We start from the raw sequence: 21,762 nt of genomic DNA, 5'->3' as shown, positions 1-21,762 counted from the left end.
TTGATTGATTGTCAAGCACTGTTCTAAATGCTGTGATAGTTGCAAGTTAATCAAGTCAGACTAATCAAGTCAGAGTCTGTCCCACATGGGGCTCACATATATATATGTTCCTGTATATATGTATATATGTTTGTACATGTTTATTACTCTATTTATTTATTTTACTTGTACCTATCTATTCTATTTATTTTATTTTGTTAGTATGTTTGGTTTTGTTCTCTGTCTCCCCCTTTTAGACTGTGAGCCCATTGTTGGGTAGGGACTGTCTCTATATGTTGCCAACTTGTACTTCCCAAGCGCTTAGTACAGTGCTCTGCACATAGTAAGCGCTCAATAAATACGATTGATGATGATGATGATGGGCCTCAGTGACCTCATCTGGAAAATGGGGATGAAGACTGTGAGCCCCCTGTGGGACAACCCGATCCCCTTGGAACCTCCCCAGCGCTTGGAGCAGTGCTTTGCGCGTAGTGAGCGCTTGATAAATGCCATCATTATTATTATTATCGGGTCAGGCCGTGGGACTCCAGCACGGTTCTTAGTGATATTTGGTAAGCGCTCGGTTACGAGGTGCGTCCAAGCTGATCAGGTTTTGGTGTTTTTTTTTTCTTAAATGGTGTTTGGTAATAATAATGACGGTATTCGTTAAGCGCTTGCTATGTGCAGGGCACAGTTCTAAGCACTGGGGAGGTTACAAGAGAAGCAGCGTGGCTCAGTGGAAACAGCCCGGGCTTTGGAGTCCGAGGTCATGGGTTCAAATCCCAGCTCTGCCAATTGTCAGCTGGGTGACTTTGGGCAAGTCACTTCTCTGTGCCTCAGTTTCCTCATCTGTAAAATGGGGATTAAGACTGTGAGCCCCTCATGGGACAACCTGGTCACCTTGTAACCTCCCCAGCGCTTAGAACAGTGCTTTGCACGTAGTAAGCGCTTAACAAATGCCATCATCATCATCATCACGGGGCTTGGGCGTGGAGGGGACGGCGTTTATAGTCCTGACGGTGGCCATCCAGTAAATGATTAAAATACATGTGGTATTTATTAAATATCACTGACTGATTAAGCAGTGTTACGTAGTGGAAAGAGCACGGTTCTGGGAGTTAGAAAGACCTGGGTTCTAATCCAGTTGTAGACTGTGAGCCCACTGTTGGGTAGGGACTGTCTCTATATGTTGCCAACTTGTACTTCCCAAGCGCTTAGTACAGTGCACTGCACACAGTAAGCGCTCAATAAATACGATCGATTGATTGATTGATTAATCCTGGCTCCACCACGTACCTGCTGTGTGACCTCTGGTAAGTCACTTCACTGCTCAGTGCCTCAGTTCTCTCGTCGGCAAAATGGGGATTCAATTCCTGTTCTCCCTCCTACTTGGACTGAGCCCAGTGTGGGACCTAATTATCTTGTACCTACCCCAGCGCTTAGTACAGTGCTTGGCACATAGTAAGCGCTTAACAAATACCACAATTATTATTATTATTATTATTACATGCTGACACTTTACCAAGCACTGGGATAGATACAAGATAATCATCATCAATCGTATTTATTGAGCGCTTACTATGTGCAGAGCACTGTACTAAGCGCTTGGGAAGTACGATATAGAGACAGTCCCTACCCAACAGTGGGCTCACAGTCTAAAAGGGGGAGACGGAGAACAAAACCAAACATACTAACAAAATAAAATAGACTAGATATGTACAAGTAAAATAAATAGAGTAATAAATGTGTACAAACATATATACAGGTGCTGTGGGGAAGGGAAGATAATCAGTTCGGACCATCCCTGCCTGAACTTCTTATTTGAATTTCACCAGGAAGAGGGCATCCCCTTCCTTCCCCCCAATTCTGCCCCCTCCGTCATGTCTCAAGCCCCCCCAGCCCCCTTTCTAAGTCCCGAGCACCCGTCCGGCTGGCTTCCTGAGCTCAGGAAGTTCGGCTCGAACTCTAATCCGTGGTCACACGGTCCGCCCGCCAGCCCGGCCGGCTCGGACGGCGGGTAAGTCATAACAAGACTATTCTCAGAGAAGGGATCAAGGTTAAAATAACCGAGCACCAACATAACAGGAGGTGAGAGCGGCAGAGGGCAGAGCCCGCAGAGGAAATGCTGTCCAGGAGTTGCCAGGCGTGGGGTGGCATGGGGGCTCGTCACCCCTTCACAACCACCGGCATGAGGGAGTCTTCTGGACATAATAATAATAATAATGATGGCATTTGTTAAGCACTTACTCAGTGCCAAGCACTGTTGTAAGCGCTGGGGGGGATACAAGGTAATCAGGTTGTCCCACATGGGGCTCACAGTCTTAATCGTCATCATCATCATCAATCGTATTTATTGAGCGCTTACTGTGTGCAGAGCACTGTAAGCGCTTGGGAAGTACAAATTGGCAACATATAGAGACAGTCCCTACCCAACAGTGGGCTCACAGTCTAAAAGGGGGAGACAGAGAACAAAGCCAAGCATACTAACAAAATAAAATAAATAGAATAGATAGGTACAAGTAAAATAAATAGAGTGATAAATATGTACAAACATATATACATATATACAGGTGCTGTGGGGAAGGGAAGGAGGTAAGATGGGGGGGATGGAGAGGGGGACGAGGGGGAGAGGAAGGAAGGGGCTCAGTGTGGGAAGGCCTCCTGGAGGAGGTGAGCTCTCAGTAGGGCCTTGAAGGGAGGAAGAGAGCGAGCTTGGCGGAGGGGCAGAGGGATTGGGGGCATTCCAGGCCCGGGGGAGGACGTGGGCCGGGGGTCGATGGCGGGACAGGCGAGAGCGAGGTACGGTGAGGAGATTAGCGGCGGAGGAGCGGAGGGTGCGGGCTGGGCTGGAGAAGGAGAGAAGGGAGGTGAGGTAGGATGGGGCGAGGGGATGGACGGCCTTGAAGCCCAGGGTGAGGAGTTTCTGCCTGATGCGCAGATTGATTGGTAGCCATTTTACAGATGAGGCACAGTGAAGTTAAGTGCCTTGCCCAAAGTCACACAGCTGATAAGTGCCAGAATGAGGATTTGAACCCATGCCCGTGCTCTTTCCACTGAGCCACGCTGCTTCTCATAGCTAGGCTGTGTGTGCAGAAATACACGCTATGTATCCATCTATCTCCCGATTTCATTTCCCCACGTAGCTCCTCAGCTCCTTCAGGCCTTGGGCCGGTCCTTTTCCTTTGTAACCCAGGGTTTTGAGAGCCAGGCTGGGCATAAGCGTTGGTCTGCTGTGGCCAAGACTGGCTTTTATGGGTGGGAATCCGGCTCCCCTGGTTCCCCCTACTCGCATGGGGCACCGACGGGCCGGGATGAGAAAGCCCGCGTGACGTCAGGATAACCGCTTGCCCCCATGGATTTTCACTCCCTAGGTCTCTCAGAGTGGTCCAAGGCTCATCTCAGTTTCTTTCCGGGGTCATACAGTCAGGGCTCGGGACGCAGCGTGGCCTGGCGACCAGAACACAGGCCTGGGAGCCCGAGGACGCGGGTTCTAATCTCACCTCCGCCACTCTCCTGCTGTGACCTTGGGCGAGTCACTTTACTTCCCTGTGGCTCAGTTTCCTCAAATGCAAAAAATGAGGATTCAGTACTTGTTCTCCCTTCTACTTGACCGTCCACGTGAGACAGGGACTGGGTCTGGCCTGATTAACTTGTGTCTGCCCCAGCGCTTAGAAAAGTGCTTGACACATAGTAAGTGCTTAACAAACATCACTTAAAAAAGAAAAGACTTTTAGTTCAAGGTGGCACTGGTCACTTTAGAAGGGGCTGGGCCGGTCCTCTGGTCTGAGGCCCTTTCCCGACATCTCTCGCCAGGGGCAAGGGAGCCATTGAGCGGCTGAAACTGCATTTCCCCGACTAAGTTTTTTTCCCCCCATCCTCCCTCCCCTCAGCATCAACTTGCCCCTAAAGACTCCGTTAAACCCGAGTCCCACCGCACTTATACCCTTATACTCTACAATTTTCCCTGTCTGTAATTTATTTTAATGTATGTCTCCTGTAAGCTCCTTATGGGCAGGGATCACATCTACCAACTCTATTGTAGTGTACATCCTCAAGTGCTTAGTACAGTCCTCTATGGTAAGCGCTCAGTAAATACCATTGATTGAGACCCTCTGGGCTGGCAGGACTACTAGAGAGCAGCGTGGGGTAGTGGCTAGAGCACGGGCCTCGGACTCTCTGGCATGGGTTCTAATTCTGGCTCTGCCTCTTATCTGCTGTGTGACCCTAGGCAAATCACTTCTTTGCGCCTCAGTTACCTCATCTGTAAAATGGGGAGGGAGACCGTAAGCCCTCCGTGGGTCAGGGACTGTATTCAACGCGATTTCCTTGTATCTTCCCCAGTGCTTAGTGTAGTGCCGGGGACAGAGTAAACGCTTAACAAATACCGTTGTCATTATTATTACGATTAATAACCAGGTCTCCTTCTCTTCCAGGCCTCTTAACTTTCATTAACTGCGCCTACGTCAAGTGGGGGACAATGGTTCAAGACATTTTCACGTATGCCAAGGTGCTGGCGTTGATCGCTGTCATCATCGCCGGCGTTGTCAAGATCTGCCAGGGTAAGAGGCAGAAGTGGCATGGTGGGGGGCAAGGGGGGACGGGGTGGCTCTCAGCTCCTCACTAGGCCCAGGTCTGAGCTCCCGCTGCCAGTGGTGGGGCTGAATTTCCTTGCCCCCTACTCCATTCCCCCTTTAGGACTCTCTCATTGACCTCTCTTTGGGGTGGGGGGTCTCCCACCCAAACCCCCCTGCCCTGGCCGTGTGGTTGAGGCTGCCGTCGGCAAGAGGATATCATAATAATCACGGTATTTGTCAAGCGCTCACTATGTGCCGGGCACCGTACTAAGCGCTGGGGTGAATACGAGCAAATCGGGTTGGACGCAGTCCCCGCCCCCCATGGGGCTCCCAGGCTCAATCCCCATTTTACAGATGGAGGGGACTGAGGCACGGAGAAGCGACTCAAAGTGAAGTGAGGAGAGACTGGCCTAGTGGTGCCCCATCAGTGCTGGGGGAAAGCAGCATGGCTTAGTGGAAAGAGCAAGGGCTTGGGAGTCGGAGGTCTCGGTCAGCTGTGTGACTTTGGGCAAGTCGTTGAGCTTCTCTGTGCCTCAGTTACCTCATCTGTAAAACGGGGATTAAGACTGTGAGGCCCATGTGGGACAACCTGATTACCTTGCATCTCCCCCTTTTAGACTGTGAGCCCACTGTTGGGTAGGGCCTGTCTCTATATGCTGCCAATTTGTACTTCCCAAGCGCTTAGTCCAGTGCTGTGCACATAGTAAGCGCTCAATAAATACGATTGATGATGATGATGATACCCCAGCACTTAGAACAGTGCTTAGAAGCGCTTAACAAATACCATTATTGTTATTATTATTATTTAGAGAAGCAGCGTGGCTCAGTGGAGAAGAGCCCGGGCTTTGGAGTCAGAGGTCACGGGTTCAAACCCCGGCTCCGCCAATTGTCCGCTGTGTGACTTTGGGCAAGTCACTTCACTATTCTGTGCCTCAGTTACCTCGTCTGTAAAATGGGGATTGAGACTGTGAGCCCCATGTGGGACAACCTGATCAGCTTGTAACCTCCCCAGCGCTTAGAACAGTGCTTTGCACGTAGTAAGCGTTTAATAAATGCCATTATTATTATTATTATTATTATTATTATTATTATTATTATTATCCTCCAGGTGTCCCAGCTGTTCACCTCTGCTCTGGCCTTCCAGCATCCCTTCCTGCTGTCCCCACTGAGCCCTCCTCATTCTGGTGGTCACCCTGCTTGGCCCTGGCTGCTCGGTCAGTCAGTCAGTCCTATTGAAGCAGCGTGGCTCAGTGGAAAGAGCCCGGGCTTTGGAGTCAGAGGTCATGGGTTCGAATGCCGACTCCGCCACATGACTGCTGTGTGACCTTGGGCAAGTCACTTAACTTCTCTGAGCCTCAGTTCCCTCACCTGGAAAATGGGGATTAAGATTGTGAGCCCCACGTGGGGCAACGTGATCACCTTGTATCCCCCTCCAGCGCTTAGAACAGTGCTCTGCACGTAGTAAGCGCTTAACAAATGCCATCATCATTATTATTATTCAGCGCTTAGAACAGTGCTGTGCACATAGTAAGCGCTTAACAAATGCCATTATTATTATTATTATTGACTGAGCGCTTGCTGCGTGTTGAGCACTGGACTAAACGTTTGGCAAAGTCCAGTAAAGTTAGTCAACATGATCCCTGCCCTCGAGGAGTGTAGAGGGGCCCACTCTGTGTTGTGCTTAGTGAAGTAAGGACTAACTCTTCTGTTCCCTTCCTCTCGGCTTCTCTCCCCTCCGGTCTTCTCCCCGCTGCCCCGTCCCCTCCCCGGCTCCAGGACACTCGTCTCATTTCGAGAACGCGTTTGAAGGCTCGTCACTGCAGATGGGGGACATCGCCCTGGCTCTGTACTCAGCCCTCTTCTCCTACTCGGGCTGGGACACCCTCAACTATGTCACCGAGGAGATCAAGAACCCCGAGAGGTGGGAGGCCCCCCTGGTATCCCCACTCCCCCTCCTCAAGCTCACCCCCGTCCCCTGGCTCCGGGCCCCCTCATCTTGGCTTGGCCTCACTCCTCATTCTGGCTGCGTTGCCACCAGTCGATCGAGAGCATTATTTCCTGAGTGCTTTATGCAGAGCACTGTTTTAAACCCTTGGGAGAGTCCAGTAGAGTAAGAAGATATGATCCCTGCCCGCAGGGATCTTACAGTTTAGAGAGGGAGACAGACACTAAAATAATTTACCGAAAGAAGGGAGAAGGAAAGGAGATGTTAGAGATAAGTAAGCTACGTAATGGAGTAAGAGATGGGCTCCTCTGGGCCTTAACTGTGGTATTTAATAATAATAATAATAATGATGGTATTTGTTAAGTGCTTACTATGTGCACTGTTCTAAGCGCTGGGGAGGATACAAGGTGATCGGGTTGTCCCACGTGGGGCTCACAGTCTTAATCCCCATTTTACAGATGAGGTAACTGAGGCCCTGAGAAGTCAAGTGACTTGCCCAAAGTCACACAGCTGACAGTTGGCAGAGCCGGGATTTGAACCCGTGACCTCTGACTCCAAAGCCCGGGCTTTTTCCACTGAAGCCACGCTGCTGGGCTAGTCACTTCACTTCTCTGGGCCCCATTGACCTCATCTGTAAAATGGGGATTAAGATTGTAAGCCCCACATGGGACAACCTGATCACCTTGTAATAATAATAATAATAATAATAATCAATCAATCGTATTTATTGAGCGCTTACTGTGTGCAGAGCACTGTACTAAGTGCTTGGGAAGTACAAGTTGGCAACATATAGAGACAGTCCCTACCCAACAGTGGGCTCACAGTCTAGAAGGGGGAGAATAATGGCACTTATTAAGCGCTTACTATGTGCAAAGCACTGTTCTAAGCACTGGAGGGGTTACAAGATGATCAGGTTGTCCCACGCGGGGGCTCACAGTCCTCATCCCCATTTCACAGATGAGGTAACTGAGGCCCAGAGAAGTGAAGTGACTTGCCCAAAGTCACACAGCTGGGATTTGAACCCATGACTTCTGACTCCAAAGCCCGGGCTTTTTCCACTGAGCCACGCTGCTGGGCTAGTCACTTAACTTCTCTGGGCCTCATTGACCTCATCTGTAAAATGGGGATTAAGATTGTAAGCCCCACATGGGACAACCTGATCACCTTGTATCCGCCCCAGCGCTTAGAACAGTGCTTTGCATATAGTAAGCGCTTAATAAAGGCCATTATTATTATGATTATTAACAAATACCAAAATGATTATCATTATTATGATTATTTCCGGCGGAGATTGTGAGCTTCTGGAGCTGGGCCAGCCTGCGGCCATGCCGCCACCTGCTGGACGGACAGTAGAATGACAGAAGGCCTGCCCCCCATCAATCAATCAATCAATCAATCAATCAATCAATCAATCAATCGTATTTATTGAGCGCTTACTGTGTGCAGAGCACTGTACTAAGCCCCCCCAGTCTCCCCGCAAGGACCAGCCGTCCAGCGGGTGGCCAGGAGGGCCCTTGGAGTCCTCCTAATTATGGTATTTGTTCAGTGCTTACTATGTCATGGCTCAGTGGAAAGGCTGTGGAGTCAGAGGTCATGGGTTCGAATTCTGACTCCATCAACTGTCAGCTGTGTGACCTTGGGCAACTCACTTAACTGCTCTGGGCCTCATCTGGAAAATGGGGATTAAGACTGTTAGCCCCCTGGGGGTCAACCTGATCACCTGGTAACCTCCCCAGCACTTAGCACATAGTAATAATAATAATAATAATAATAATAATAATGGCATTTATTAAGCGATTACTATGTGCAAAGCACTGCTGTTAGCGCTGGGGAGGTTACAAGGTGATCAGGCTGTCCCACGGGGGGGCTCACAGTCTTAATCTGAGAGCTTCAAGGCCTTTGCACATAGTAAGCGCTTAACAAATGCCATCATCATTATTATTATTATTATTATTACTACTACTGAAAGCTCACCTCCTCCAGGAGGCCTTCCCAGACTGAGCCCCCTCCTTCCTCTCCCCCTCCACCCCCTCTCCATCCCCCCCACCTTACCTCCTTCCCTTCCCCACAGCACCTGTGTATTATGTTTGTACGGATTTATTACTCTATTTATTTATTTTACTTGTACATATGTATTCTATTTTATTTTGTTAATATGTTTTGTTTTGTTCTCTGTCTCTTCCTTCTAGACTGTGAGCCCACTGTTGGGTAGGGACCGTCTCTATATGTTGCCAACTTGTACTTCCCAAGCGCTTAGTCCAGTGCTCTGCGTACAGTAAGTGCTCAATAAATACGATTATTGATTGATTAATCCCCATTTTACAGATGGGGTAACTGAGGCACAGAGAAGTGAAGTGACTTGCCCAAAGTCACACAGCTAACAATTGGCAGAGCCGGGATTTGAACCCACAACCTCTGACTCCAAAGCCTGAGCTCTTTCCACTGACCCATGCTGTTTCTCAGTAGTAAGCGCTTAATAAATGCCATTACTATTAGAGAAGCAGCATAGCTCGGTTCATTCAATCGTATTTATTGAGCAAGCGCTTACTGTGTGCAGAGCACTGTACTGAGCGCTTGGGAAGTACAAGTTGGCAACATATAGAGACGGTCCCTACCAGTGGAAAGAGCATGAGCTGGAATCAGACGTCATGGGTTTGAATCCCGGCTCCGCCAATTGTCAGCTGTGTGACTTTGGGCAAGTCACTTGACTTCTCTGGGCCTCAGTTCCCTCATCTGTAAAATGGGGATTAAGACTGTGAGCCCCCCGGGGGGACCACTTTCTCCTGGTCTAGAATCATTCATTCATTCAGTTGTGTTTACTGAGCGCTTAATAATAATAATAATAATAATAATGATGGCATTTATTAAGCGCTTACTAGGTGCAAAGCACTGTTCTAAGCGCTGGAGAGGTTACAAGGTGATCAGGTTGTCCCACGTGGGGCTCACAGTCTTAATCCCCATTTTACAGATGAGGGAACTGAGGCACAGAGAAGTTAAGTGACTTGCCCAAAGTCACACAGCTGACCGTTGGCGGAGCCGGGATTTGAACCCATGACCTCTGACTCCAAAGCCCGGGCTCTTTCCACTGAACCACACCGCTACAGTGCTCTGCACACAGTAATAATAATAATGGTGGCATTTATTCAGCGCTTACTATGTGCAAAGCACTGTTCTAAGCACTGGGGAGGTTACAAGATGATCAGGTTGCCCCATGGGGGGCTCACAGTCTTAATCCCCATTTTACAGATGAGGGAACTGGAGCACAGAGAATCGATCAATCGTATTTATTGAGCGCTTACGGTGTGCAGAGCACTGTACTCAGCGCTTGGGAATAATGATAATAGTAATAATGGCATTTATTAAGTGCTTACTATGTGCAGTGCACTGTTCAGGTGATCAGGTTGCCCCACGGGGGGCTCACAAGTTGGCAACTGGGCAAAGCACTGTACTAAGAGCTTGGGAGAGCTCAGTACAGCAGTGAACAGACACATTCACTGCCCGCAACAGGCTTGCAGTCTAGAGGGGTTGGGGCTTAGGGCTGCACGGACCCTGGGCGGAAGATGCTGAAGGGGTTGTCTGGGGCTGGCATCTGGGATTTGCAAGATATGGAGGTGGGGGACAGGACTATATATATATATATATATATATATATATATATATATATATATATATATATGTGTGTGTGTGTGTGTGTGTGTATATATATATATATATGTGTGTGTGTGTGTGTGTGTATATATATGTATATATGTATACACACGTATATATATGTATATATATATGTGTATATATGTATATATATGTATATATGTACATATTTATTACTCTATTTTACTTGTACCTATCTATTCTATTTATTTTATTTTGTTAGTATGTTTGGTTTTGTTCTCTGTCTCCCCCTTTTAGACTGTGAGCCCACTGTTGGGTAGGGACTGTCTCTAGATGTTGCCAACTTGGACTTCCCAAGCGCTTAGTCCAGTGCTCTGCACGCAGTAAGCGCTCAATAAATACGATTGATGATAATGATGATGATGTTGGGTAGGGGCCGTCTCTATATGTTGCCAACTTGGACTTCCCAAGCGCTTAGTCCAGTGCTCTGCACACAGTAAGCGCTCAATAAATACGATTGATGATGATATGTATATATGTACATATTTATTACTCTGTTTTACTTGTACCTATCTATTCTATTTATTTTATTTTGTTAGTATGTTTGGTTTTGTTCTCTGTCTCCCCCTTTTAGACTGTGAGCCCACTGTTGGGTAGGGACTATATATGTTGCCAACTTGTACTTCCCAAGCACTTAGTCCAGTGCTCTGCACACAGTAAGCGCTCAATAAATACGATTGATGATATGTATATATGTACATATTTATTACTCTATTTTACTTGTACCTATCTATTCTATTTATTTTATTTTGTTACTATGTTTGGTTTTGTTCTCTGTCTCCCCCTTTTAGACTGTGAGCCCACTGTTGGGTAAGGACTGTTTCTATATGTTGCCAACTTGGACTTCCCAAGCGCTTAGTCCAGTGCTCTGCACACAGTAAGCGCTCAATAAATATGATTGATTGATTGATTGACTAACTCCTCTCCTCTAATCTGGCCACAGGAACCTACCCCTCTCCATTGGCATCTCCATGCCCATTGTCACCATCATTTACATCCTGACCAATGTGGCCTATTACACCGTACTGGACATAAAGGACATCCTGGGCAGCGACGCTGTTGCCGTGGTAACTGGGGCCCGCAACTGGCCTGGGTGGGCCGGTGGTGGACCAATCTTGCAGAGGGAGGGTTAGGCAGACAGCAGGACGGTGTCTTCTAGACTGTGAGCCCGCTGTTGGGTAGGGACCGTCTCTATGTGTTGCCGACTTGTACTTCCCAAGCACTTAGTCCAGTGCTCTGCACACAGTAAGCGCTCAATAAATACGATTGATTGATTCATTGATGGTGGAGGCGAGACTGATGATTCTCCATCCCAACTAGGGGGAGGGTCTGTCAAGAGTCCCAGAGAAGTGGGGTGAGGAGCTGTATACAACCCCCCTCCTCTCCCTCCTGGAATGTCACTGATCTACCCCCCTTCTCCCCTTCTTGTCCCCTAGACTTTCGCTGACCAAATTTTTGGGGTATTCAACTGGACAATCCCTCTGGCCGTCGCCCTGTCTTGCTTCGGGGGTCTCAACGCCTCCATCGTGGCTGCATCCAGGTAAGACCCAGGGAGGGCCGTCCTCTGGAAGGAGAGCTTGTCGGCTACGGTATTCGGTCAGCGGCATTTATTGAATGCTCCCTGTGCGCAGAGCACTGTACTAAGTGCTGGGGAGAGTACAACCCGATAAAGTTAGTAGACACGCTCGCCGCCCCCAGCAAGCTAACAGTCTTGAGAATTTTAGACGGCCTAGAATACAGTCTAGAGCATAGTCTGGACTATTCACTATTCACTTTTAGACTGTGAGCCCACTGTTGGGTAGGGACCGTCTCTATATGTTGCCAATTTGTACTTCCCAAGCGCTTAGTACAGTGCTCTGCACATAGTAAGCGCTCAATAAATATGATTGATGATGATTCACTGAGCCCCTAATCCTGCACCGGGCCCTGAGGGGAAATACAGACAAGGCAGTCCTTGCCCTTGAGGAATTTCCATTCTTACAATTAGTCGGGCTCATCATCATCATCATCAACCATATTTATTGAGCGCTTACTGTGTGCAGAGCACTGTACTAAGCGCTTGGGAAGTACAAGTTGGCAACATAATGGAGCCTAATCGCCGTATGATCCTACAGACAGTCCTAGCTCTACTACACTGCTCCTTGTCCCACTACAGTGTAAGCTCCATGAGGGCAGGCAGCGTCTACTAACTTTATGACACTCTCCAAACGATTGTGGTGTTTCTTAAGCGCTTACTATGTGCCAGGCACTTTACAAAGCACTGGGCTGGTAACCAGAAAATTGGGCTGGACAGAGTCCTTGTCCCACATGGGGCTCACAGTATTAATCCCCATTTTACAGAGAGGTAGCTGAGGCCCAGAGAAGTGAAGTGACTTGCCCCGGGTCACACAGCAAGCATAGAGAAGCAGCGTGGCTCAGTGGAAAGAGCCCGGGCTTTGGAGTCAGAGGTCATGGGTTCAAATCCCGGCTCCACCACATCTGCTGTGTAACCTTGGGCAAGTCACTTCACTTCTCTGAGCCTGTTACCTCATCTGTAAAATGGGGATTAAGGTTGTGAGCCCCACGTGGGACAACCTGATCACCGTATATCCTCCCTAGCGCTTAGCACATAGTAAGCACTTAACAAATGCCGTTATTATTATTATTATTATTTGGCAGAGCCGGGATTATAACCTAGGCCCTTCGGCCACTCAGCCCAGTACGCCATGCTGCACATTGTGTTCAGTAAATACCACTGATTTCAGAAGCCAGGGAGGGTGGGGAGCCGAGTTCCAGAGCCCTGCGGGCTTCGGTTCCCCCGACCCCGCACTCCGTCCCCCAACACCCCGTCTCTCTTGCCTGGCAGACTCTTCTTTGTGGGCTCACGAGAGGGCCACCTCCCCGATGCCATCTCCATGATCCACGTAGAGCGGTTCACCCCCGTGCCCGCGCTGCTCTTCAACGTAAGCGCGACCTCGGGGCCGGGTTGCGGGGGCAGCGGAGCCGAGAGGGCAGCGTGGCGGGCGACGGGCACCGCGGGGAAAGCCCGGCCGCTTGTCAGCCCCGGGGTCTGTGCCCACAGGGGGCCATGGCCCTGGTCTACTTGTGCGTGGAAGACATCTTCCAGCTCATCAACTACTACAGCTTCAGCTACTGGTTCTTTGTGGGCCTCTCCATCATGGGGCAGCTCTACCTGCGCTGGAAGCAGCCCGATCGCCCTCGCCCGCTCAAGGTAAGCCGGCCAGAGGCCAGGCCGCGGGAGAGGCCCCGGTGGGCCGGCCGGGACCGGGAGGGGGGTTCTGGACTGGGCTGGAGGGGTGGGCGTCCTGAGCCCCGTGTCGGCTTCCTGCCTGCAGCTGAGCCTGGTGTTCCCCGTCATCTTCTGCCTCTGCACCATCTTCCTGGTGGCCGTCCCGCTGTACAGCGACACCATCAATTCCCTCATCGGCATCGGCATCGCCCTCTCGGGCCTGCCTTTCTACTTCTTCATCATCCGCGTCCCGGAACAGAAGCGGCCCCACTGCCTCCGCAGGATCGTAGGTTCGTGCCGGCCTCCTGCCCTACCTGCCGGTCCCACCCCCGCCCGGCTGCTCCCTTGCCCCTCGGCCGGCCGCGTCAAAATCCCGTAGTCCGGGCCGGCGCTGGGCCGTGGAATTAAGGCTCTCAAGGCTGGATCCAGCGACCCAAGCCCCTCTCTTCCCTCCCCGCAGCCTCGGCTTCGTGGTACGTCCAGGTGCTGTGCCAGTCGGTGGTAGCGGAGATGGATTTGGAAGACGACGAGGCGTACAAGCGTCAGGACTCCAAGTCCAACTGAGCCACTCCCACCGCCTCTCCCGGGGGGATGCCGAGGGCAGGAACTTCCCTTCTCCCATGGCCGGGGTCAAGGACGGAGTGGTGGTGGGGGCTGGATCACCCCCACCGGGCCTGGGGACGGTGGCAGTGCCCCCACTGAACTGGCTCCAAGAGGCCGAGCGTAACTTATTTGTTTTGCTGCTGCCTGTTTCAGGTTTTGTTGGTAATGGTGCAACTGGGGGTGGGAAGGAGGGGATCGGGTCCCTCCCCCGGTCCCACACCTCTTCCCACCCAGGGCGGGCTGGCACCGAGGCCTGTTGCCACTGCAGGTGAGCGGCTGGCCGGGCAGGACGGAGAGGGACGTTAGGCCACAGAGAACAATAAAGGGGAATTGCTCCAGTGGGCTCTGCTCAGCTTCTCTTAGGCCTGCACCAGACTGAGCTCCAGCCAGGACACCCCCCTCAGCCCCAAATGATTGATGAAAAATCAGGAACCAGCATGAGAGCTCACAGGTTTATTTATTCCCAGGGAAGAGTAACCCAAACCCTTCCCCACCTGTTACCAAACACAGACCGGGCAAAGACCTCCGTCTCCCTTTCCACCCCAGCTCAGAGTCCGGGATCGCCCGCCCGTAAAGAAGGGGTGCTGCCCTGGTGGGAGAAGACGGGCGGTTCCTGGGGTTCCAGTGCAAGGCGGGGCGCTCAGCCTAGCGTGTCCTCCCAGGGTCGCTTTGGCCTGGGTTTGCCGGGGGGCTTCTCCTGGCCGGGCTGGAGCAGGGGGTTTTGGGCGAAGGTCTGCCGGAGGGGACCTGGGGGCGGAGAGAAGTGCGGGTGAGTGGCAGACTGGATGGGGACGGCCCTCGGACCGCAGCCCTCCCAGTTCCCTCACCTTTGGCGGCCAGCTCCAGGTGGTTCTGCATGCGCCGCTCCCGCTCCTGCATCTTGTGGGCCGCCTGGGCGTTCTTCCAGCCTGGGGGAGGTGGAGTCAGCTCATCCCCCCGCCTCCTGCCGCCCCTCACCCCGGGCCAGTCGCCCTACCTGTCTTGATGCTCTTGATGAGGCCCTCCTGAGGGGGCAGCTGGCTGGGGTCATGCACGAGCCGGGCGGGGATGCCCAACCGCATGCGCACGGCGGGGACCCGCAGGAAGGCCACCTGGGCCAGGGAGAAGAGGTTGGACGAGAGCCAGTACGTGAACACGGCCTAGGGAGGAAGGGAGAAGAGTTCGGGAGGCGAGGCCCCGCGGGGAGGGCGGCGGAGCTGGGCACGGCGGGCACAACTTACTGTGGGGAAGTGGATGGTGAAGGGCAAGACCACCAGTGGCATCACTCTGATGACAGTCTTCATCACGCGCAGGTTGGCGTTGTTGACACCTGTCTCGGCTCCCAGCTGCCAACGGGCAAATAGAGGGTTGGGTGGGGAGGGAGAGATCGGGGGCTGCTTGAGTGGACGACAGGAGGACGCCCAAAACCAAACGTCCCCTTCGGCCCCCACCACCAGAACTGCCCTACACCTCAGCCCCCCAACCCTGCTCACCTCTAGGACGGCCCACATGGAAGCGGTGACCAACAGAGGCAGGGCATAGAAGGGGTCAGCGACTGTGAGATCCGGGAACCACAGGAGCCCACCGCTCTGCATGCTCGGCACGGGGAGGTAGGCCATCTCCCTCAAGGCGATGAAGAAGGAGATGAAGATGGGGGCCTGTGCCCGGGACAGAGAGATAGAGGGATGGGCATTAGAAGCAGGCCTTACTCCTTTCTGGGCTCTCCCCCTGGGGCGGGGACAGGGAGGGAGATGCTCACCTGAGCCAGAGGCACAATGAAGCCCTTCAGGGGATTCACGTCATGCTTTTTCTGGTACAACTGGAGGTCTGAGAAGGCCTTGGAGACTGAGGGAGAGGGGAGGAGACAAGGGTCGGAGACAGGATTCTGCAGAGGGACCCCATCTCCTATGCCCCCTGACACTGGCCACTGCACATTCGCATCTAACCCTTCACTTCCCACAGCAAGGCACCGAAGCTCTAGCTATGGGACTCTCGTTTCCCTCAGAGCCCACCCCCCCCGGGACTCACACTCAAACTTGTCTCCGGACATCTTGGCCTCGTTCATGCGTGCGGACAGCTTCTGGATCTCGGGCATGTGGTTGTTGATCTTGACGGCCTCCCGCTGGCCCTTGACGATGAGGGGGAAGATTAGGCAGCGGGCCGCCACGGTGCCTGCGGGGACCAGGACAGGCGGGTGAACCCAGGGGCTTCGCTCCTGCGGCCCGGCTGCGGGGAGGGGGTCCCGGCCCCCCTTGGCTGTAGCCCTGGACCTCTCTGGTCCAAGTTCCAGGAAGGCCCAAGATGAGCCTTCCTCCCCTGACTTGCACAGATGCCCGCCAGGCTGCCCTCACTCATTCAATCGTATTTATTGAGCGCTTACTGTGTGCAGGGCACTGGACTAAGCGCTTGGGAAGTACAATTCCCACATAGTAAGCGCTTAATAAATGCCATCATTATTATTATTATTATTACTACAATTTGGCAATATATTGAGACAGTCCCTACCCAACAGCGGGCTCACAGCCTAGCAGTGTCTGTCCCCACTGTCTCACGCCTCTTCTCTCAGAGATGGGCAGTATCCACCTTCTCCTCCCCCTCCCCTTCACCCACCCAAGCTGACTTCCAGCCACCCCGTGGCCTCGCCCAGCTGGGGCTCCTCGGATCCCGCCCAAGCCTCCCTCCCTTCCCACTCCCCTTACACGTGACAATCGCTCCCCACCACGGCAGCCCCATGTCAACGTGCATGTACTCCAGGAGGTTCTGGACCAACCCCACCGGGGTGTACGCGGCCAGGCCCAGCTCCGTCAAGCTCTGCTCCGCGGCCGCCTGGGCCACGTCCGCCGCCCCATCTGGGGCCACTTCTGTCACCGCGGGAGGGGAAGGGGCTGCGGGAAGGGCTGGAGGCACCTGTGGGGAAAGGACAGACCGTTTCCAGGACCCTTTCCCTGTACTCCCTGCCCCAGACTTGGGACAACTGACCTGTAGCCTCGCGCCCCCAATCCACCCAGGATCCTCTGCCTGGACGAGTTTTGGAGAGGTCATTCGGGGAAGGGGATACATTCATAAATACAGTTGAATGAATGTATCCTCTACCTCCATGAAGAGTTAAACCAATCTGTTCTCCACTTTTTCCAAGGGAAACGTTTCCCGGCTCCCCCTTCTCCATCTCCCGAAGCGCCCTTGGGGCTCTGCCACCCCCGAGACGCACCTGGATCGGGGCTCTGCTCCTACCTGAGTCTGTGCCCACACAATAGGTGTGGTGCTGAGGCATCGCGGGGTGAGGCCCAGACGATGAAGGTGGCCCTCGGGGCGCAGCAAGAGTTCAGGCCTGCAGCCGCTGTGGCCCTAAAGGCATAAAAACAACAATAATAATGACAGTGGTACTTGTTGAGCACTTACTTTGTGCCAGGCACTGTATTAAGCGCTGGGGTAGACTTAAGCTAATCACCTTGGACCCAGATCCTGTCCTCCATGGGGCTCACAGCGTGGCACAGTGTTAAGAGCACGGGCTTTGGCGTCAGAGGTCACGGATTCAAATCCCTGCTCTGCCAACTGTCAGCTGTGTGACTTGGGGCAAGTCGTTTCACTTCTCCGGGCCTCAGTTACCTCATTTATTCTATTTATTTCATTTTGTTAATATGCTTTGTTTTGTTGTTTCATTTCACTTCTCCGGGCCTCAGTTCCCTCACTTATTCTATTTATTTCATTTTGTTAATATGCTTTGTTTTGTTGTTTCATTTCACTTCTCCGGGCCTCAGTTCCCTCACTTATTCTATTTATTTCATTTTGTTAATATGCTTTGTTTTGTTGTCTGCCTCCCCCTTCTAGACTGTGAGCCCACTGTTGGGCAGGGACTGTCTCTATATGTTGCCAACTTGCACCTCCCAGGCGCTTAGTACAGTGCACTGCACACAATAAGTGCTCAATTAATACGACTGAATGACTGAATGAATAAAAAGGGGATTAAGACTGTGAGCCCCCATGGGACAATCTGATCACCTTTTAGACTGTGAGCCCACTGTTGGGTAGGGACTGTCTCTATATGTTGCCAATTTGTACTTCCCAAGCGCTTAGTACAGTGCTCAATAAATACGATTGATGATGATGATGATCACCTCGTAACCTCCCCAGCGCTTAGAACAGTGCTTTGCACATGGTAAGCACTTAATAAATGCCGTAATTATTATTATTAATCCCCATTTTGCAGATGATGTAGCCGAGGCACAGAAAAGTGAAATGACTTGTCCAAGGTCACGCGGCAGACAAGTGACGGAGGCGGACTTAAAACCCACGTCCTTCAGACTCCCAGGTTCCTGCTCTATCCACTAGACAACACTGGGGACCCCACCATCCCCCGGGACACACTGAAGGTGAGCCGAGGGGGTCAGAGGTCTTGGTTTGGGCACCGTTTAGCACCAAATTGCAGTTTGGCACAGTAGAAAGCGCAGAGGATCTGGATTTCAATCCCAACTCAGCCCCTCAATAATAATAATAATAACAATAATAATAATAATGATAATAATAATGGCATTTATTAAGCGCTTACTATGTGATCAGGTTGTCCCACGGGGGGCTCACAGTCTTCATCCCTATTTTACAGATGAGGGAACTGAAGCACAGTTGCTGTGTGACCTTGGGCAAGTCGCTTTCATCTGCAGAACGATCAATCGTATTTATTGAGCGCTTACTGTGTGCAGAGCACTGTACTAAGCGCTTGGGAAGTACAAGCTGGCAACATATAGAGACAGTCCCTACCCAACAGTGGGCTCACAGTCTAGAAGGGGGTGACAGAGAACAAAACCAAACATACTAACAAAATAAAATAAATAGAATAGATAGGTACAAGTAAAATAGAGTAATAAATATGTACAAACATATACACATATACAGATGCACATATCTGTTCTCCCTGCCCCTTACACTAGGAAGTCCACGTGGGACTTGGATCAGGGTCTGACTTGATTAGCTCATATAATAATAATAATAATGATGGCATTTGTTAAGCGCTTACTATGTGCAAAGCACTGTTCTAAGCGCTGGGGGGGATACAAGGTGATCAAGTTGTCCCACGTGGGGCTCACAGTCTTAATCCCCATTTTTACAGATGAGGTAACTGCGGCTCAGAGAAGTTAAGTGACTTGCCCAAGGTCACACAGCAGACATGTGGTGGAGCCGGGATTCGAACCCATGACCTCTGACTCCAAAGCCCGGGCTCTTTCCACTGAGCCACGCTGCTTCTGCCTCAGCGCTTAGTACAGTGCCTGCCACAAGTCAAGCACTTAAATAACTACCCCAATTTGGTGGGGATGGGGCGAGGAGGCTGTTGGGTAGGGTCCGTCTCTATATGTTGCCAACTTGTACTTCCCAAGCGCTTAGTACAGTGCTCTGCACACAGTAAGCGCCCAATAAATACAATTGAATGAATGAATGAGGAGGCCTGAGGACAGGTGGAAGCAGCGTGGCTCAGTGGAAAGAGCCCGGGCTTTGGAGTCAGAGGTCATGGGTTCAAATCAATCAATCAATCGTATTTATTGAGCGCTTACTGTGTGCACAGCACTGTACTAAGCGCTTGGGAAGTACAAGCTGGCAACATATAGAGACAGTCCCTACCCAACAGTGGGCTCACAGTCTAGAAGGGGGAGACAGAGAACAAAACCAAACATACTAACAAAATAAAATAAATAGAATAGATATGTACAAGTAAAATAGAGTAATAAATATGTCCAAACATATATACAGGTGCTGTGGGGAAGGGAAGGAGGTAAGATGGGGGGGATGGAGAGGGGGACGAGGGGGAGAGGAAGGAAGGGGCTCCATCTGGGAAGGCCTCCTGGAGGAGGTGAGCTCTCAGTAGGGGGCTCCGCCACTTGTCAGCTGTGTGACTTTGGGCAAGTCACTTGACTTCTCTGGGCCTCAGTGACCTCATCTGGAAAATGGGGATGAAGACTGTGAGCCCCATGTGGGACAACCTGATCACCTTGTAAACTCCCAGCGCTTAGAACAGTGCCTTGCACATAGTAAAAGTGATATATAAATGCCATTATTATTATTATTATTAGGTCCCCCGCTGGCCCCCGGCATCCCCGTACCTGGCTCTGCGGCCTCAACAGGAGCAACAGGCCCCGACGGCCGCAGGCCCGGCGGACCGCCATCTTGCCGGTCAAAAGACCTCCTCGCCGCGCCTGCGCAGTCACGCGGCAAACTCGGGACGCGCCCTATTGGATGAGGGCGGAAATCCCGATTCTCCTCAGAACAACGGGCAGGGCGGCCATGTTTGATGAGGGCACGCTCGCTCGAAGAGCCGGCCGTGAGGAAGACGACCCGTGGGCGTCGTCGGCCATCTTTAGTGAGGGCAAAGAGGCTCGTTTAACTCAACGGGCTGACGCCCCCGTCGGCCATATTTGATTCTGTACCACCAGAAGTGATTAAAACGCTTCTTCACCCTCCCTTTTTAATGTGGGGTCTGAGTCCCTTACTGAGGAAAAAAATGGAAAGAGGGATAACGGTTATTTGAAAATTATCTTCCAGGGAGGCAGAAGGATCTGGGTTCTAATTCCTATCCTACCACATGTCTGCTGTTTGACCTTGTGGAAGTTGCTTCACTTCTTGGACTTCCTAAGCGCTTAGTACAGTGCTCTGCACACAGTAAGCGCTCAATAAATACGATTGATTGATTGATTGAATAAATACTATTGATCGATTGATTCTCTGGGCCTCAGTCACCTCATCTGTAAAATGAGGATTAAAAGTGTGAGCCCCATGTGGGACAGGGACTGTGTCCAAGCTAACTTGTATGTACCCCAGTGCCTCCAGCAGTGTCTGGCACATAGTGCTTAACAAGTATAATGATAATGACATTTATTAAGCGCTTACTATGTGCAAAGCACTGCCTTAAGCGCTGGGGAGGTTACAAGGTGATCAGCTTGTCCCACGTGGGGCTCACAGTCTTAATCCCCATTTTACCGATGAGGGAACTGAGGCACAGAGAAGTGAAGTGACTTGCCCAAGTCACACAGCTGACAACTGACAGAGCCGGGATTTGAACCCATGACCTCTGACTCCAAAGCCCGGGCTCTTTCCACTGAGCCACGCTGCTTTTCTAATCTGTTATTATCTATTATCTATTATTATCTATCACCTCTGCCTCTAATGTGCTGGAACCTGATGTCCAGCACCTAGTCACAGTAACAGATTATTATAATAATATAATATATATATATAATATATATAATAATAATATTATAATAATCTGTTACTGTGACTAGGTGCTGGACATCAGGTTCCAGCACTATATATTATTATATTATTATAATAATCTGTTACTGTGACTAGGTGCTGGACATCAGGTTCCAGCACATTAGAGGCAGAGGTGCAGTTCCTGCCTTTGAAGAGTTTGCACGCTAAAGTTAATAATTTTCGTGCCCCTTTCCCTTTTCCCCCCCATTGTTTGTGCCTGGATAATATCCTGGCTGTGTTGTGATGGGATGAACCTCCCTGGACCACCACACCAAGAAGGGGCTCGGCAGTGAAGTTGAGTTTGGTAGTTCTGTGGAAAGAGTTAAGGAAACTGATTTTTTTTTCCTCTTTCATGTCAAAGGGGGATTTCAGGTTGGAATTGGGTAAGGACCAGCCCGGGACACTGACTGGGGAGGAGGGGGAGAGGAAGGAGGGGGCTCAGCGCATAGCAGACACTCAATAAGTATTACTGATTGATTGAAGGTAGGAGTGGGACCCAATCTAGGGGTGCTGCTCATAGGGTAAAGGGCCATCCCATGTGAGTGACA

The 21,762-nt window shown here is 51.1% G+C and overlaps 2 protein-coding genes across 4 annotated transcripts in view; one reads left to right on the top strand and one right to left on the bottom strand.

Annotated features, from left to right (window-relative positions):
* The window catches only part of SLC7A7 (solute carrier family 7 member 7), a 44,908-nt gene extending 30,571 nt beyond the window's left edge, over positions 1–14,337 (top strand). For all 3 annotated transcript variants that reach the window (XM_038741351.1, XM_038741352.1, XM_038741353.1), the window contains 8 exons: positions 4,413–4,538; positions 6,330–6,474; positions 11,111–11,234; positions 11,604–11,707; positions 13,013–13,109; positions 13,229–13,378; positions 13,503–13,686; positions 13,857–14,337. In XM_038741351.1, coding sequence (XP_038597279.1) covers positions 4,413–4,538; positions 6,330–6,474; positions 11,111–11,234; positions 11,604–11,707; positions 13,013–13,109; positions 13,229–13,378; positions 13,503–13,686; positions 13,857–13,960 — 1,034 coding nt within the window. In that variant the 3' untranslated portion in view covers positions 13,961–14,337. The remainder of the gene's footprint in view (positions 1–4,412; positions 4,539–6,329; positions 6,475–11,110; positions 11,235–11,603; positions 11,708–13,012; positions 13,110–13,228; positions 13,379–13,502; positions 13,687–13,856) is intronic.
* A 94-nt stretch (positions 14,338–14,431) lies between these two features.
* On the bottom strand, positions 14,432–20,167 carry OXA1L (OXA1L mitochondrial inner membrane protein). Its single transcript, XM_038741354.1, has 10 exons — positions 20,068–20,167; positions 17,210–17,323; positions 16,678–16,885; positions 16,007–16,150; positions 15,738–15,823; positions 15,472–15,636; positions 15,220–15,324; positions 14,976–15,138; positions 14,827–14,907; positions 14,432–14,746 (listed from the first exon to the last, which is right to left on the bottom strand). Exons 1-10 carry the CDS (start codon positions 20,128–20,130, stop codon positions 14,640–14,642), a joined length of 1,236 nt encoding a protein of 411 aa, XP_038597282.1. The 5' UTR covers positions 20,131–20,167; the 3' UTR covers positions 14,432–14,639.
* Between the last annotated feature and the right edge of the window lie 1,595 nt (positions 20,168–21,762).

This window comes from Tachyglossus aculeatus (genome assembly GCF_015852505.1).
Source record: "Tachyglossus aculeatus isolate mTacAcu1 chromosome 12 unlocalized genomic scaffold, mTacAcu1.pri SUPER_6_unloc_1, whole genome shotgun sequence".
Taxonomy (NCBI): Eukaryota; Metazoa; Chordata; class Mammalia; order Monotremata; family Tachyglossidae; genus Tachyglossus; species Tachyglossus aculeatus.
Note: the sequence above shows the minus strand (reverse complement) of the source record. Positions and strands in the feature narration are given on the sequence as shown.